The sequence below is a fragment of the Trachurus trachurus genome (genome assembly GCF_905171665.1).
Source record: "Trachurus trachurus genome assembly, chromosome: 17".
NCBI lineage: Eukaryota > Metazoa > Chordata > Actinopteri > Carangiformes > Carangidae > Trachurus > Trachurus trachurus.
The window spans coordinates 23,078,316-23,095,615 of NC_139900.1; the positions used below are offsets into that span (position 1 = coordinate 23,078,316).

At 43.6% G+C, this 17,300-nt stretch overlaps 3 protein-coding genes across 4 annotated transcripts; 2 read left to right on the plus strand and 1 right to left on the minus strand.

The window, feature by feature from the left end:
- Positions 1-409: 409 nt before the first annotated feature.
- Positions 410-6,771, plus strand: bcl6ab (BCL6A transcription repressor b). Of its 2 annotated transcripts, none has more exons than XM_083991971.1 (9): positions 410-628; positions 2,224-2,400; positions 2,556-2,777; positions 2,870-3,763; positions 3,872-3,999; positions 4,606-4,773; positions 4,882-5,012; positions 5,110-5,247; positions 5,452-6,771. In XM_083991971.1, the coding sequence occupies exons 1-9, from the start codon at positions 483-485 to the stop codon at positions 5,572-5,574; spliced, it is 2,127 nt and encodes a 708-aa protein (XP_083848097.1). In that variant the 5' UTR covers positions 410-482; the 3' UTR covers positions 5,575-6,771. The 2 variants fall into 2 exon arrangements, with proteins under 2 accessions (XP_083848097.1, XP_083848098.1); XM_083991972.1 differs by lacking the exon at positions 410-628 and adding an exon at positions 683-2,082.
- A 1,143-nt stretch (positions 6,772-7,914) lies between these two features.
- On the minus strand, positions 7,915-13,562 carry cmpk (cytidylate kinase). Its single transcript, XM_083991035.1, has 6 exons — positions 13,304-13,562; positions 11,894-12,040; positions 10,959-11,111; positions 10,764-10,840; positions 10,368-10,464; positions 7,915-9,101 (listed from the first exon to the last, which is right to left on the minus strand). Exons 1-6 carry the CDS (start codon positions 13,445-13,447, stop codon positions 9,060-9,062), a joined length of 660 nt encoding a protein of 219 aa, XP_083847161.1. The 5' UTR covers positions 13,448-13,562; the 3' UTR covers positions 7,915-9,059.
- A 1,049-nt stretch (positions 13,563-14,611) lies between these two features.
- On the plus strand, positions 14,612-16,803 carry fam78ba (family with sequence similarity 78 member Ba; the record flags this gene model as incomplete). The annotated part of the gene is made up of 3 exons (XM_083990995.1): positions 14,612-14,946; positions 15,091-15,370; positions 16,561-16,803. 3 exons carry the CDS (start codon positions 14,612-14,614, stop codon positions 16,801-16,803), a joined length of 858 nt encoding a protein of 285 aa, XP_083847121.1.
- Between the last annotated feature and the right edge of the window lie 497 nt (positions 16,804-17,300).

The following is a 17,300-nucleotide window of genomic DNA, read 5'->3' on the forward strand; positions in this document are numbered from 1 at the left end:
GCAAATAAACGACTCACACAAATACAGTGTCCAAAGTTTTGACAGAAATTAGCCTAAGAAGTTTTTTTTTTTCTTAAACCAAATTAAGTAGGCTATCCTGTCCACAGCGGTTATTCAAGGCGAGAAAACACATGATGCAAATATGTGATGAAACTCGAAGCTGAGAGGGAGCATCGTGTTGAATTGTGAGGAGATAGGATGACTGACTTCTCTCGACTGCTCACCGGAGCTCGGGCAGGTTTACAGCGACGACTTACGCTCATGTTCTTCACGGTATTTATAACTCGGTCAGCTGACCTCGCACTTGGACTCCTCCGTGACACAGCGGAGAACCAGCACAGACAAAAAAATATAAAACAAGCCAAACCTCCGATATTTGACAAAACTAACACATGACAATGATTGATGTGTCTGTTCGCCACGCACAGTTACGCTACAATGGCCATTATTCACGGTGTAGCCTCAAAGAGAGGCAGCTGACAATGTCGGACTCCCCCGCCCCGGAGAAGATGGTACAGTCCTCTGTTAAATTTCCGAGAATTGAGCTGCTGTCTTTCTTAGAACTGGATTCTCAGAACTGGATTCTCAGAACTGGATGTGCACAGAGTTTCGAGGAAACTTTTACAAGGTGACATTTTTTTTCCTTCCTATTTCTCAGCATTAGGTCAGAAGTCTAGTGAAGTAGCAGATGCTCATGTGGCTGCGCCGGGCTGGATTTTTTTTCACTATTTTCAGTGTGTTTTAGTGATTCCTTTAGCTAGAAGTGAACTAAAAGATTTGAACCATGAGTTAGTTTTGACAGCTGCACTGTCTTTGACTGTGTTTTAGACGGAAGTCTGGCTTCAGGTTATGTCTTCGCATGTGTTTTGCAAGTGATACAAAATACCTGTGGTCACAGAGGAAACTTAATAACTGTTTTGCGTCCATAGTTTAGCCAGCGTAGCAGCTGATCTATTAGTTTATACCTGACTAACAGTCTCTATATAACGTTATCATGTGGGTGTATTGGACACAATGTTTATCATGTGAAATACTTGTTGCGCCAAAAGTGGCGCAACGGGACCGGTCGGTCTGGTTCAGTCATATCTATTTTTCTGTCTGCGCATTTGCTTTTTTCGACAGTCTTTTCACTTGTCTGAATATCTCCGACACATGCGGGCTACTTTTGTTATTTTTTATTTTAACCATTAGCTCCAGTCGAGCAGCCACACCTTTAAAAACACTTATAAGGAATAAAATGCTAATTAAAGTGTGGGACAGACGTGAGCCGTGACAGCTAAACCGTTTTGTGAATGTGAACTTGAGCGGACTTGCGTCGGCCTGCCTGTTGGCCCGCAGCCGAAGTTACGCAGCGAAAAGTAATCACTCCACGAAATCACACACTAGCCACGAAATCATGCTGCCTCGGTTTAGTATGATATGAAATGTTTTAGAAATAACCCGAGGGGTCAGTTTAACGGGAGGGGGAGTGCGTGTTAACGGGTTAAACGTGATGAGTCGTGCTTATAACGGGGAAGGGGAAACCTCTCTGAACTGGCAACCTAATCTGAGCAGCCAGGACGGAATGTGCTCAACGTCAAACACGTTTACAACCTCCAGGCTGCAGACTGCCAGCGGACTGAGCCTTGCTGCTGCTGCTGCTGCTGCTGCACACACACACACACAACACACACACGCGCACACACAAAATACAGGGACAGAGGACAAATCACAGACTAGCCTAGTTCAGACAGGCAGGATTGTTTATATTTTCTGCAGTTTGTAAATGTCATTTTTGTGGTTGCTGCGTCAAAAAAAACTAAATAAACAAAAACCCAAAAAAAGTTTGTAAGTTACAAAGAACTAACCTGACTTAATATCACCGCTTTTCAAAAATGATTTAGGCCTATATACATTTGTGTAATAATAACACCGTCAAATCAGAAGTGAGGCATCGGCATGGAAAAAAAAGTAGTAAACCTCCCTCGTGCTTTTCTCTTTGCAATGGCGCCGACCTTTGGCAAAACACAGTCAAGGCACTTGTCAGGATCACAAGCTTGTTTTGATTGTAAAGGATCAGCAAAGAATGACCATGAGCTAGAGGTGATGAATTATAAGAAATGTATTTAGGTGTATAAATGTTGCTTGAATAATGAACTTGAATACATTTTGTCGTACCAGTATTTATTTAGCGGTGGAGAATCACAGATAATTAACCAATGATTCATTATGTTCTTTACCTAGTTCACATTGTGACAGCATGGCCACAACCGCAGATGGCTGCATTCAGTTCACACGCCATGCGGGTGACGTCCTGCTCAACTTCAACCGCCTCCGCAGCAGGAACATCCTGACTGATGTCAGCATACAGGTGGACGGACAGCATTTTCATGCTCACAAGGCCATCTTGGTGGCCTGCAGGTACGCACCATCATCAGATGTGAAAGGAAGAGACTGTTTTTGAGTTTTGTGACTGAAAAACTCCTGACAGACGCAGCCACATTTACACACCTTCCTATATATAGTGTGTCATCTCATCTTAAAACATGGTTTCCATCTCTGTTGCTCTCTTATAGTGGCTTCTTTTACACGGTGTTCATGAACCCGGAGAATGCAAACCTTAGTGCCATCAGCTTAGACCCCAAAGTGGACCCAAAGGGTTTCTCCATCCTGCTGGACTTCATGTATACATCCTGCCTGAACCTTAAAGACAGCCTGGTCGTGGCCACGCTGAACACAGCCATCTACCTCCAGATGGAACACGTGGTTGACACCTGCCACAGGTTCATCAAGTCCAGGTAAAAGACAGCAGACAGTGTAATGGGAACACACTCTCTTGACTTGGTAAATATTGAAGGAATCTGACCTGGAGTTCAATGTGTTTCTGCAGGCATCTGTCTATGAACATGCAGACTGAAGAGGCACGGATCGACTCGTTACATCAGGCTGAGAAGAACCCAGCATCGAGGCCCGTAGATGAGAAGGAGAGAGACTTTAGAAACGACCACACGTCGACCTCAACTTCTGACCAGGAGTACCGCTACAACATCCCCAACGTTTTCAGGGGCATCAACACATCTGGCTCCTATCACGTTTACGGTGACCTCCATTTCCCTGCCGGGAAGCTGGAAGGCTCCGTAAAGATCAGTGCACTTCCCAGAGGGGGGGAATCGTCCCAGAAGCGATGCTTGCAGGGCTCCAACACCAACACGGCTCACAGCGAATCCTCCACCGTCGTGTCCCACGCGCGACCATTCTACCCCAGTTTCCCCTCCACCATTATCCAACCGGCAGGAGTCCACAGGAGCCACCACGGGCCTGCTGCTCCCATGGAGGAAGAAGGCATTCAGCACCCGCAAACCAGCTGCCTCAGGTTGTCTCCAGGTTTCAGCAAAGGTGTCATTTGTAGCCCGCAAAGCCCACTCCGATCCGACTGCCAGCCGAACTCTCCCACAGAGTCCAGCAGCAGCAGAAACGCAACTCTGAGCTTCAAACAGCCGTCGGACTGCCCCAAAGACGCCAAGGCACGCAACTGGAAGAAGTACAAGTTCATTCTTATGAACCAAACTCCCGATGAGAATGACAAGGAGGCTCAGAGGTGCAACGCTGATGATACGAGCATGTCGCCGACACGGAGCCCCTGCAGAAGCGGCGGAGCGGGAGAGCACAGCGACGTCCAGTCGGACGAGGGAGCCAGCGAGAGCAGAGAGGAGAGTCCCATGTCCCAGAGTGTCGACAGCAGCAGCAGCAGCAGCAGCAGCAGCAGCACATGCAGCAGCATCAGGTAGAACTACATGTTACTGTCAAAACTGTGAAATGAAACAAAGTAAGAATTAGTTTAACAGAATAACTTTATACGAATGACTAAATGTGGCCTTCATCCTGTGTGCAGCCACCGCAGATGCTCCTCCTGTGGCTGTGACAGTCCTCAGCGCATGGACATGGGTCACCTTTCTCCTGACTTGTACAGCAGAGATGACACTACCAAACTACACTCAGAGTATTCCCCCTCCCGTTGTGGTGAGTGCACAGTGAAAGTGCATATACTGGAATCTTGAAGTTAATTTTAAAACCTTTTTAAGACTTTTTCAAGACCTTCTCAATATTTTTCAATACCTCACCGCCACTTCAAGCTGTAACCAGTTACATCAGTGGCACTTTTAACTGAACAGTTTTAGTTTGTGATAAAGACTAGAGACCACTATGATACAACAGGAATTCAAAATAGGCTAGGATAATAAATCAAAGGCAAAGTTTATCAAAAAAACAAAACAAAAAAACATTGCTCCACTCAAAAAACAAAAACAACAATCTTCTTTTCTTTTTTATGGACCGGTTCATCTTTGGTTTTTAATAAAATGAATAAATTCACACACTTTTACAATGTTTTTTAGGACTCAAACTCTTGGACAGCTAATTCAGAAAAAATACCTTGAAAATGTAAGACTTTAAAAAGTCCCGAAAAGCCTTTTTAATACTTTTTAAGGGTCTTCATTTTCCCAAAATTTATTTATCACCTTTTAATACTTTTCAAGACCCCGCGGATACCCTGATATATATATGCATACCGTATATCGTGATGTGGGATTATTTTGCAGAGGAATGACTGAGTACATGTTTCCACAGAAAACAACACCTACTTCTGCAACGGTTGTGACTCCAAGTTCAGCGATGAAGATTCCCTGAAAGATCACATGGCACAGATCCACAGCGACAAGCCATACAAGTGCGACTGCTGCCAGGCCGCCTTCCGCTACAAGGGCAACCTGGCCAGCCACAAGACTGTTCACACAGGTAAGACTAATGAGTCTCTGCTGGCTTTTTAAAGAACCGTCACCTGATCCATCCAGGGGTGAGAGACTATTCGAATCAATCGCTCACCTCGCTGATCTTAACTTCCAGGCGCAAAGCCGTACCACTGCAACATCTGTGGTGCTCAGTTCAACCGACCAGCCAACCTCAAAACTCACACCCGGATCCACTCTGGGGAAAAGCCATACAAGTGTGACACCTGTGGTTCCCGGTTTGTCCAGGTAAAAAAGAACAACAACAAAACAAAACAAAACAAAAAACAGCCACAGCAAGGGTTTGTGCATGAGTAAGTAACATATGTTTTTTATTTTCCTCCAGGTGGCCCATCTTCGTGCCCATGTGCTAATCCACACAGGAGAGAAGCCGTACCCCTGTGAGATCTGTGGAACACACTTCCGCCACCTTCAGACGCTCAAGAGCCACATGCGCATTCACACTGGAGAGAAGCCTTATCATGTAAGCCTCCTAGCCGGTCTCCTCGTCTAAGCCACTGTGATTGCTGGCTAAATAGAGTAATCTCTTTCCTTCCTATGATCCATGTGTAGCTATCAATAGTTATAAGTCCTGGGCGGTAATCCTGGAGAGCTATGAACGAAAACTGCTGAATGACACTTCCCGTTCTCAACGTGACTCTAATTGACTTATTCTCTTCTCCCTCAGTGTGAAAAATGTGACCTACACTTCAGACACAAGAGTCAGCTGAGGCTTCATCTCAGACAGAAGCACGGCGCCGTCACCAACACCAAGGCTCAGTATCGCAGGACTCCCAGCAACTCCTGCTGAGTCGCCGCGGTCCTCTCATATGTCATTTTTGTTTTTCTTTTGCCTCGGGCTCCGTGTTGTCAAAAGATTTTTATTTTTTCTACATTCAGATAGAAGCATAAATATATATATTTGCCCTTAATGCATTTGTAAATACGTTGTACGTTGTGTAAGCTCTTTGGTATTTCAAAGATTGTAAAAGTGTATGCTTTCCTTGTGAATGTGTAATAACAGAATGTACATTCTTGAATGTGAATTGAAGCAGGTATTTCTCTGTTTGAATTACTTAACAGAATGTCAGCGTTGAAGGACAGTCCTCTTTCTCACTCAGATCGAGAATTGCTGTTACAGTTTTGCGTTCCATACTGGTATGAATTTCCCCGATGACGTGGTCACAGTTTCTGCAGTTACTTTTCTTTAGGCTGTTTTTGTATATGAGATAATATCTGCTGGCAGAGTACGAATATATTCACGTTTAGTTTTTCTTTCGCACAGACAGCTTCACCGAGTGCTGATATTACAATACAAGAGCTTGTCATGTTTGCCATTTCATAGGTTTTGGTACGTATTGTAATATTGTCATTCATATGAAAAAATGCTATGTACATATTTTTTTTTTTTTTCAATCACTTCTAGGCTCCTGTTGGTATTTTGCACATACTCATAATGCTGTGATACATATATTTTCATACTTTTAAAATATTTCTACTCAAAGTGTTTGTGACCTGTTGAGATTGTTTCTTAAACCCAGTGTACAGCACCTGCTATATTCTTATTTATAGTCTATTTTTTGCTGTACTCCATTACATTTTGGTGCTGAAATGATCCAGTGTCCCAAGGGGATCGTTTAAGTTTAATTGTATTTTATGTAACCATATGTACTATAGTGCACTTGTACAAACCGGTGTATTCGTAGTGCCTTACGTTCACACTTTCTCAAACTATTGATGCATTTTAAATTTGACAGTATGAAAGCCAGGTACTTATAAACTGCTTTTGTGACGCATTTGCCGTTTTGCATTTGGTACTCTGCCCCATCGACACGTGTACGCTTGTCAGGTACTGTTGTCATGGAAGCTGATAATCTGTTGTGTATAGCCCTTAAAATGCAGATAAACCAGGCCTCAAGCTAAGAAATGCTCAGGAATATTAGTATTATGTACGCAAATGTCTTTGTAACTGCAAATTATATATATATATATATGTGTAAAAAATACATGTGAAAATAAAATGTATATTATGTAACATTTGCAGAATCAGCATTAGTTATTATCTTTACAAGAACCTTAATTAATGTGATGATGACAGTTTTGTATGCATATTATACAAGCTAAACCAGCACTCTGGCTCCCCCTGGTGTTCACTCATACAGATCATCACTCATCAGTTATTTTTCTACTGTGAATAAATTGAGATAGGATACATTTTAGAGCAGAGGTCTTCAACAGGGGTGCTGCAGGGGGGTCTTGGATTTTTTGGTTGATTAGACAATGTTTTAAAAACTTATGCACACCTACAAAGGCAGACGGGTGCGTGGGAGAAGACCAGCGCAGTCAAACAATTAGATCAAAGGAGGCTCCCACACACTGTCTCAACTTGCATTGTAGTTTTAATGAAAGCACAGAGTTTCGGTCCCTTGGACCTTCGTCAGGTTATGTAACATCGGAGGTCCAAGGGACCGAAACGTTGTGCTTTCATTAAAACTACTACAATGCAAGTCGAGACAGTGTGGGAGCCTCCTTCGATCTAATATCTTTTAGTTTCCACAATTATGTTTCAGTCAATTTGAAGAGTTTGTCTCCAGGATTATCATGCAGTTGACAGACTTGAACCAGGCCTGTTTATGAATGGCAGCCCCCTACACACTGAACCTTGTACACGTTTAGAAAAAACATCAATATATTAACCTGTGTATTATTTGAAAAGCTAAGTATTGAATGCACAATAACAAGCTACGTTTATACATGGTACTGGGCCCCTTTTAAGATAATACACAATTTTTTAATATAGTAGGGGTCCCTGCTCCATCTCTCCGTCAGTTTGGGGGTCCTTGGCTCGAAAAATGTTGAAGACCCCTGTTTAAGATACATACAGATATACTGAATTTTGTACATAGATAATTATGTGTGTGTTTGTGTGTACTTAAGTACACACCAATATAAAGTAAAAAATAAAGTAAAAATAGTCAATTAAGAATCAATTAAGATGTTTAAATTTGTAGAAAGAGATTTCCGAATTCATTGTAGTGTTGATACACCATAATGGTCAATATATTTCATTGGCATCTTGATAAACAAATCATGTTTTAACGTCTGTAAAACCCAACTGACAGTGAATGACAAATTAAAACAAACATTCAAATCTTGGACAAACTTGCTTTATCTGTACAGTGATGCCAAACGCCCCCTTCTGGCTGATAAGATAGACAACTATCAAGTGCATGTGGTTTTGTAAAACCTGCAGAAAATGATAAAAATGTTGTAATGTAACAGCAACATACTTGTAAAGGAAAACAGAGGCAAAAAAACTACAAGAAATAAAGCACAGAGTGTATAAATACACAACACTCACACTGCACTAGACTAAGACTAATTATACTAAGAAAAACAAAGGGAAAAAGTTGATTTCACTTTTCAGTTTTATCCCTAATCCTTCGGGAAGATACAGTACAGATTCAGCAGATGCCCATGTTTATCTTCATGTTTTCTCTAAACTATGACTTGTCCCAGGTGTCACAGCTATGATGAAATGCATCTGAATATTCCAGTATTGAGTTTGATATTCATTCAAAGAATGGGCCATCTATGATTTATCAGACTCACAATACCTCATAACTCCACATGGCACAAAAGCAGTTGTGACTGGGTATTCTGGTCATGGACGTGTTGTGAGAAACATGAGACCGGTGTAGCGTGCATTTAGTCGGGATGCCAGACAGGCTGCTATTGGCTGCTCTGTAAAACCCTAAACTGATTCTGGTCAGTCACCATCAAGTCAAACAACAATTTGGTCTGAAGCGTTATGACTGCTTCCAATGACATGATACTCTGAGACATCAGTGGCATACAGCAGGATCCAAAAGCCTGAGACCAGTTTCCCATTCAGTGGGATGGGAAACTGCAGACTCTTTTTGTAGTGACTTCCAGTACTATAAGTGCCTCTGAATGACATCTCGCTAGGCTAATAATACATTTTGTTCCTATGCAAAGGCCTCAAACTATGATGAAAGAGTGCAGTGCAGATGAGCTGTGAGCTCTCCTGAATGTGAACTAGTTGATCACATGTAGCTGCTACGCATGTCTACTTCACACCGTCATGTCATTCACACCGATACATATTGTACACAAACTCACAAACAGTGCAGCAATTATAAAAGGCATGGAAAACAAATAATAAGTAACCAAAGTAAAAATCAAATGAATGGACATTAACTTATCATAGTGTACTTGCAGTTGATAAAAAGAAAACTAAAATGGTAAATAAGTGTTGTTGGCCGCCGGGAAAATTCAACCCTCTTTGTCCAGGATGGCTTTCACATCAGCAAACACCTGGAAGAGAGAAAGAGGTAACTTTGACTTACTGAGTCACAAACATGGCACTCCAATCCAGCAATTACCAAGTAATTAGAAACATTATCAATTACACCAAAATAACCTGAAGCACCCCGGATATTTAGATTTAACTCTGATCGGGGATTCACCTTTTTGCCATTACACATGATGTTACACTTGGTTATGTTTGACCAGTTGTCAAAAAACATTCATATATTTAATAGGGAAAGAACTGAGGTTGCAAGTAATGATTTATAATCTATTAATCTCATTCGTTTTTTTGAGCTAATTGTTTAATTTATAAAAAGTCAGCAGTTTCTCAAAATCTAAGGTGAGGTTAAATCCAATCCAATTTTTTCCAATTAAATGTTTGTTTGTGTTTTGAGGAACATCTAGAGGCCATCACATGAACTACATCTTTAAGCATCTCCACTCTGGCTTCAACACCCAGCTGGACTAAATGACATTTTTGTGCCGTCAACCTCAACTATGTACATAGTTTCTTGTGGGTGTATATATAGAGTACATTTTTCTTACTTTGCTCATCTGTGTTATATTGCTCTTCTATGCTCTTATATCACTTGTACTGTATGTCTGTGCTACCCTATACTTGATTTCCTTCGAGATCAATAAAGTATCTCTAGGTCTAAGTCCAAACTGGTCAGAGGGAGAGAGTGTGTGTTTGTGTGAATGCATGCCTGTGTTGCAAGCACGGCCATATGTTTCTATCTATATACTGTACATAAAAACTGTGGCAGGGTAAATTAAATGCAATATTCATACTAAGCCTGTGAATATTCTCATTTGTCCCGGTCATCGTTATCCCCAAAGAAATTTAAATCAAAAGCAACTGAACTTGGTTATTTGTCTAGGAAGACGTTTCACCTCTCATCCAAGATGCTTCTGATGAAGCTGAATCTGATGAACTGATGAAGCCCTCATCCAAGAGGCTTCGTCAGTTCATCAGAACATCTTCCTAGACAAATAACCAAGTCCAGTTGCTTTTGATTTAAATTTATTTGGGGATATTCATACTACAAATGAGAAGTTACCACAAAAATGGAACAACAAGTAAAAGTTTCTGATCATCATTGATCAATAATATCGTCATCCATCAGCACAACCCCTGTGATTGTCTAGGTCAAATTGTCCTGATTCAAAGGTTTGTCATCTGGTTTTTCACCTCCTCCAATGCTCCGCCCTCCAATTGTACTCTTTAGTTCATACATCCACATGTTCTTAGGCTTGATATTGTTTACATACCTCGTCCACTGCGCGCGAGGCGTCTACGGTGCGCACTTTGCCCTCTTTCTCATACAGGTCGATGATTGGTCGTGTAGACTGCAGGTAGGTTTGGATTCTGCATCACAGAAAAATATGGCTGTTATTGGGGTCAGATGACACAGGGGACTCAAAGGAGACACGAATGAGGTCGAAAACACATGCAGGTATCCAACAGTCAGTTAAATGGGTCAGACAAATCTATACTGATCAGTTCTGCCTGTTGGACTTGGTCAGATACGGAGAGAAATCATTACATGAAGTCACTTTTCAAAAGCAGCAGGAAGCTTTTACAGGGAGGACGCTCGCTGAGTGCTTCAAGTGCATCATCAAATGTGGGATTTAACAGTGATAATATCTAAGATCGTGCATTTGTACCTTTTCTCCAGACTTTCTCTGTTGTCGTCTGTGCGTCCGCTGCTCTTCCCTCTTTCTAGACATCTGTTGATGCACACCTGTGTACGAAGCAGATCATGTCATGACTCATGTCCTCAGTGAGAACTGGCTCCTCAGAAATCAGCTGTAACTAAAAACAGCTCGAAGGATTTCAGATTTCTGGGCTCCATTACCTACCTCTTCGCCGCAGTCGAAGAAAAGTACAAATTTGACGTCTGCTTTGCCCTCCATGACGGTGTTCCAGCCCTGAAGGTTGTCCTCGTTACGGGGGAAACCGTCGATGAGGAAACGGAACTTCGCCTCGTCTTTCCCCATGGTCTCCTCCATGGCCTTCAGGAATGGGAGTAAAACACTTTTATTTTTCAGCCCTGATCTCATTCTGAATTCACTGTCAGAGCTAGTTATTCAAAAGACAAAAGAGACACCAAGTCTGTTCAGTGTGCCCCGACTCGGTTTTAGAGCATGCATTTTATAGATTACACAAAAACCCTGTATGATACTGCTGATACACTTATGTGATAAAACAGCTTCACTGTGCAGCTGTGATTTGATTTAACCTGCACAGTTTCAAAACACACTAGAGGTGCTCAAACATTAGCCATGATCCACGTCACACATGGTCTGGATTGCAATCAATAAAGAAGGTCATTTTTTTCAAACAAAGCAAAAACAGAGCTGCAACTGCCAAGTAATCATAGGAGCAACATAATAACCAATCACAAGTAACCAAATGTGTCTTCAAATTATTCTTCAAGCGCAGCCAGAATTATGAAAATAAAAACATTTTACTCGACCAAGAGCAGAAACACTACGTCTTAATATTCAAAACGATAACAGAGGATCACTTCAAAAATGAACAGATTACAGTTACACTTACAGTTAAATTACCATTACACATCCTGTAAACTGACTAACTCATTTTTTTCAGTAGTAAACGCTGTGCCCAGATACTGATCTATGGTTAAAGAACAGGTATTCAATGTTTGTTTTTTCAGTGAAGTATTTCCTCAAGTTCTTTATACCACAACAAAAGCTGAGTATGACAGTGTGACAGGATTGACCTTGTGTTAGACAAACCTAAACCTGAACCGCAGCCCGTGCTCGGTACGCACCTTCCTCAGCAGGTTGATGGTGATCTCCACAGGAACAATTTTGCCCTCCTTGATGTAATTGGCAATGAGCTGTCCGAACTCCGACTCCTCTCGGGCTCGCTCCGCTCTCAGCAAGTCCCCAGCTGACAGATGGGTGTAGTTGTAGTTCTGAGAGACAGAAAATCACAGGCAAATTTTAAATATGACGACTTGTTGAAAACTAGAAAGCATTTTTTTAGGTTTATACATTTGTTCATTTCTATTAATACTGATATTCATCAGCGAGGACTACTGCTGTTTCAGACAGACTAGAAAAAAGACCAGGCCTCATGTACAGAATAAATAGAGCCTCTATGCAGAGCAGCCACTCAGGCTGAACCACCGTAAGTGAAGGATGGCAGCCAACACCCAGGAACATCCGTGAAGAGTAGTAGTTATAAAGTCTCTCGCTCAAACACAGCTCTCTCTCTCTCTCTCTCTCAGTCACACACACACACACAGAAGAATCGTGGCCGATCCTCAGTAGAGCTACAGCTTCATTAGTTTTCATGACTTTGACTTTCAGACAAACATCAAAGCAGAATCCTTGAGCAGAGCTCTCTCTGGCTTTCCAAACTTTTTGGCTGGCTTGTTAAAAAATAACTTTATATCAAACCCATGCTGCTTCTTTAAGATGTTGTGTGATACCATGAACAATTTATTTATATTAAAGAAAGCTGAATAAACCATGGCATAACATTAAGAAAAGAAAAAACACTGAAAAAAACCCACAGGTTACTTGATGTTGTGAATGAATGCCTGATGAAACTAGATCACAGATATAAAAGTTAAAGTGACTAAGACTTGATGAGGTGTGTTGGGTCTTTATCTGCTCACCTGGGTGGGGTGAGGTAAAACACCCTGTCTACGTCAGCATACGTGTCTTTACAACAGCCATAGGTGAAGTGGCCACACTTATATCTGACCATTACACAATCTCCACTGCACAGATACAATCAATGGTAAGGTTACAACACCGGCCAAATGTCAGCAGGTTATCAGCTGCTGTCTCTGCTTGCACTTCGTCAGGCTGATTAGCAGGTTCACAGTTTAGCCTCGTTACCAAGACAAAATATCACAACGCTGCCAGAAACTATCACGAGTAGTTTTATGACCCGTTTTAAAAATACTTAAATGGTACTTTTATAGCCCATGCGCGTCAGCATCGGCTTCCTGCTCCACATATACACTGGAAACCCGGTGCAGCTAGCTAGCTAGTCGGCTAAAGCACTGGCATTTTTAGAGGACAACCGGAAGTGAGTGATTTCACAACTTTACTTCATAAAAAGACAAAAAGAAAACCGACAGCCACCTGGAATTCACAAGTCAGTACGTTCACCACCAAAACTATGCATTTCCATCTCTGTTTCTCTCCCTCGCCATCTCTCCTACCTCCACGATGTTGGAGCACTGGGTCCCTTTGCCGGCTCCCGGCCCGCCCAGCACGAACACAACCTGCGGCTTCATCCTCAGCGACACCCGGTGCAACAAGCTCGGCAGCCTCTGACACGCGCTACCGATCACACGTCCGATCATAAACCGGCACCGCCAGCTGCAGGTTGTGGACCGGCGGGGGTGTAGGAGGGCTGAGGGTAGTTATATTAGTCCGAGGCGACCGGTGAATGCGTGTCAGTGTCCGTGGATAGGAAGTCGCGGAGTCAAACGACACCACTTCCGCTGTTGACCTGCGCGGACCAATGGGATCATCGCAGAGGCGTGACGCGGCTCGTAACCACGCCCACCCCGCACACTTGTTATTTTTTTCAATGCAGCGGTCGGGTGACGCCCCTCCCCTCCCCTGCCTCCTCTCCAGCATCAGCACCTCCAAACCGAACAAGGCGACCTGCGGCTCGGAGAAGAGGATGCTCCCCGCTCCGTGATGCTCCGAGGAGATAAAAACGACGAGACGGCCAACCGAGAGAGACGGCCGGGTATAGTCACCGCTTTCTGCACATTTATGCTGCCTCGCTGCCTCCATTCATGATGCACCATTCATGCATCCCCAAGAATGGAAGCCCACAACGAGGAGGAAAAACATTAAAAATCGCCTTTTATAGCTCTGCTGTCTCGCTTTGATAAGCCACGCTCTCGCTCATTTTTTGATGAAGCCTCTTTTCATGTAGGTCAAAGATATGAAGAGCCCGATTTTGTCTTTTGAGGGCGCCGCGCGAATGTAGGGCTGATAATACGGGAGAAAGCCAGGCAAACAAAAGGCATCCAGCCCCCCTCCTCTGACGCACCTGGCTGCCCTGTCGCCACTTGACATGACAGCGCAGAGCCGGGAGCAGAGCAGCAGGATCAAGGGGCACCGACGTGCAGCCGGACGTGTGGACGCGACAAGGAGCAGAGGAGCCTCCGGACGCACGGCAGGGAAGCAGCAGCAGCAGCAGCAGCAGCCCAGGGGTGGCCGGATTGCAGTTTCTGGGGACGAGCGCCAAGGGCAGTGCGGCAGTCAGCAGGCAGACCGGGGGGAGGAGGCTGCGGAGATCTGTGATACTTCCCCCTCAGTCCCCACTGCGCTCTCACCTCCACATTATCTTGGAAATATGATGGTGGATGTTTTTAAGGTTGATCAATGGTGACTGAGATACTCCCCGTCATTTCTCTCCTTTTTCCACCCCTCTCCCAACCAATGAGTGATGATGGGCAATTAAAAGATTAGATCTGCTCTTCAGGCAAGGGTGGAACCGGAGGGGACTGATGTGCATACTGGCCAGGTGTCATTTGCTCCCCTCTTCTCTGGTTTTGCTCATTCTGCTTGTCGCCTGCACTATGGGCTGTATTCAGAGCATCGCATGCAAGCCCCGCATCAGACGGGAGAACATTGTGGTGTATGAGGTGTCAGCCTCTATTGACCAGTGTCCCACCATCATTGAGGAGAATTCACCGATTGTGCTCCGTTACAAGACGCCTTACTTCAGGGCCTCAGCGGGAGTTGTGATGCCACCAGTGCCCCGCAACGAGACCTGGGTAGTGGGCTGGATCCAAGCTTGTACCCAGATGGAGTTCTACAACACCTATGGGGATATCGGCATGTAAGTGTACAGAAGACCCAGCCAGACTTTTCATTTTTGTTCAGTGTGTCTGTGTTTGTGTGTTCACTCACAAACTGTAGAGCATCTAGTCCACAACTCCTCCTCTCTCTCACTCTGTCCTCCTCTGTCCGTCCCTCGCTGCAGGTCCAGCTGGGAGTTACCGGAGCTGCGAGAGGGTCGGGTCAAGGCCATCAGTGACTCAGATGGCGTCAGCTACCCCTGGTATGGCAACACCACCGAGACGGTCACCCTCACCGGCCCTACGTCCAAACCGTCCCGCCTGACCGTCAGCATGAACGACAACTTCTACCCCAGCGTGACCTGGGCCGTCCCCATCAGCAACAGCAACACACCGATGCTGACCCACATCACCAGGGACCAGAGCTTCATCACCTGGCTGGTGGCCATGAACTCCGTCACCAAGGTGGGACTATAGGAAAGAAACACACCACACACACATGAGAAACAAGTTTGTTTCTACAGTACATGCGTCAAACTCAGATGAATCACAATGAAATCACATAATCACCAATAACTGTGTGCACAATGTGAATGGAGAAGACTGGCTGCACATCTGTAGACACTCTGCAGCTGCATCACACACACTGACTTGAATGTAATCAGCTTTTACTGTCTGGTATAAAGTTACAAAACACCTCATTTATTTATTTAATTTAAGGAGGACAGTGCACATTAATGAATATAATAAATGTAAACGTGCTAGTGTTAGCCAAAGGCTAGTTTCAGACTGTAGTCCTCCGGGCAGGGTGTTAAAAGCCATTAAAATGAACAACAAGGACATAACATAATTCATAAAACAGGAAAAACACAAGAAACATAAAAAATCGGTACACAAATTGGAACATATCCAGACAGAAACCAACAGGCATTAAACTACAAAAAGAGACAATTGACATGACACTACTATAAAACAGTAAAACAAAAAACAGGATGTATAGTGCAATTTAATAAATTTAGGTGAGATGGACTGGTTACGATGGATAAAATGGATGGAGATGCAACAATGCAAAGGCCAGAACAGGGTTTCTTGATGGAGTTGTGCTAGGATGGGTTGAGAACACAACGAAGCCAAACAACGAAACCAAATATAATATAGTGTAATAAAGTGCTACAGTGCTCAAAAAAACTGTCAAGGATGGATAGATGAAATGGGGGTGCAGCAATGCAAGAACCAGAGCAGGGCTCATCACCGCTTCCAACTCTGCTGAATATAACTCCTGCAACGGCTCTTGGTTTTAAGGACCTCAAAAGTCAGTCCAGCACAAATTGTGTAACTAAATGCCCACAGTGTGAGGTTCTCTCTAGGTTATTCTGGAGAAGCTTCGCTTTTTTCATTGTTGATTATTTAGTAGATAACAGGAAAACAGTACACCTGTCTCTGCTGTGCAGAAACGAATGTTGAGGGGTTAGAAACATGTCAGGATCTTCCTCTGTGTTCAAATTAAACAATCATGATTAAGGGTTTGGTTTTAATCATTTATTAGGATGCACATTAAATACACATCTAATAGCAGTAGAGCACATATTGAATAATCGGATGAAGCTTTATAAAGTAGTGGTTGATGTTTATTTAGTGCTGCTCTCCTCCTCTAGGAGCGTATCGTGTTGCAGACAGTGCGGTGGCGGATGCGGGTGGACATCGCCGTGGACCCTGACATGCCTCTGGGCTCGCGTGCTACATTGATGGGTCGTCCATACCAGGAGCAACCGCACATCCTCAATTACCAGGAGCCCATTCCTCCCAATGCGCTGGGGAGGCCGAATGCCAACGACGCCCAAGTGCTAATGTGGAGGCCACGGAGAGGGGCTCCACTAGTGGTCATTCCTCCAAAATAAAAGGGTCAAGTGTTCGCACGGACAAAAGTTGAATAGTTCCCTCCCTCTTTCAGTAACGGGGTGATGAAGGTGACGAAGCCAATCAAAGAAGAGACAACTGATGGTTTCTCTGCTCTCAAGACGCCAGTGGCTCTTTATTCTTAAGAGATTTAAGTGGACCATTATAACAAGCCAGAGTGGATTTTACATCACAGAACGGTGCCAGAAAAAAAAGGCGACAGTGAACTAGTGTCAAAGCCTGGAGTTGCATCAGTGCTTGTGTGGCCCCTGACAAGTTCTGGACTGCACTGAGGAGTGCTGCCTGCCTTTTAGTGAAGAAGGGACACTGTTTTTAGACGTACCACAGAGGTATTAGTCCACTACGAGAACTGCATCCTGCATCCATATGTAGATCTTATTGCATGAGAGAGTGAGAGAGACAAAAAGCTGTCCTTGAGAAGTTTAAGAATAGCATTTGTTTTGTATAACTTGATACCTGAAGACATTTTGATTGAAAA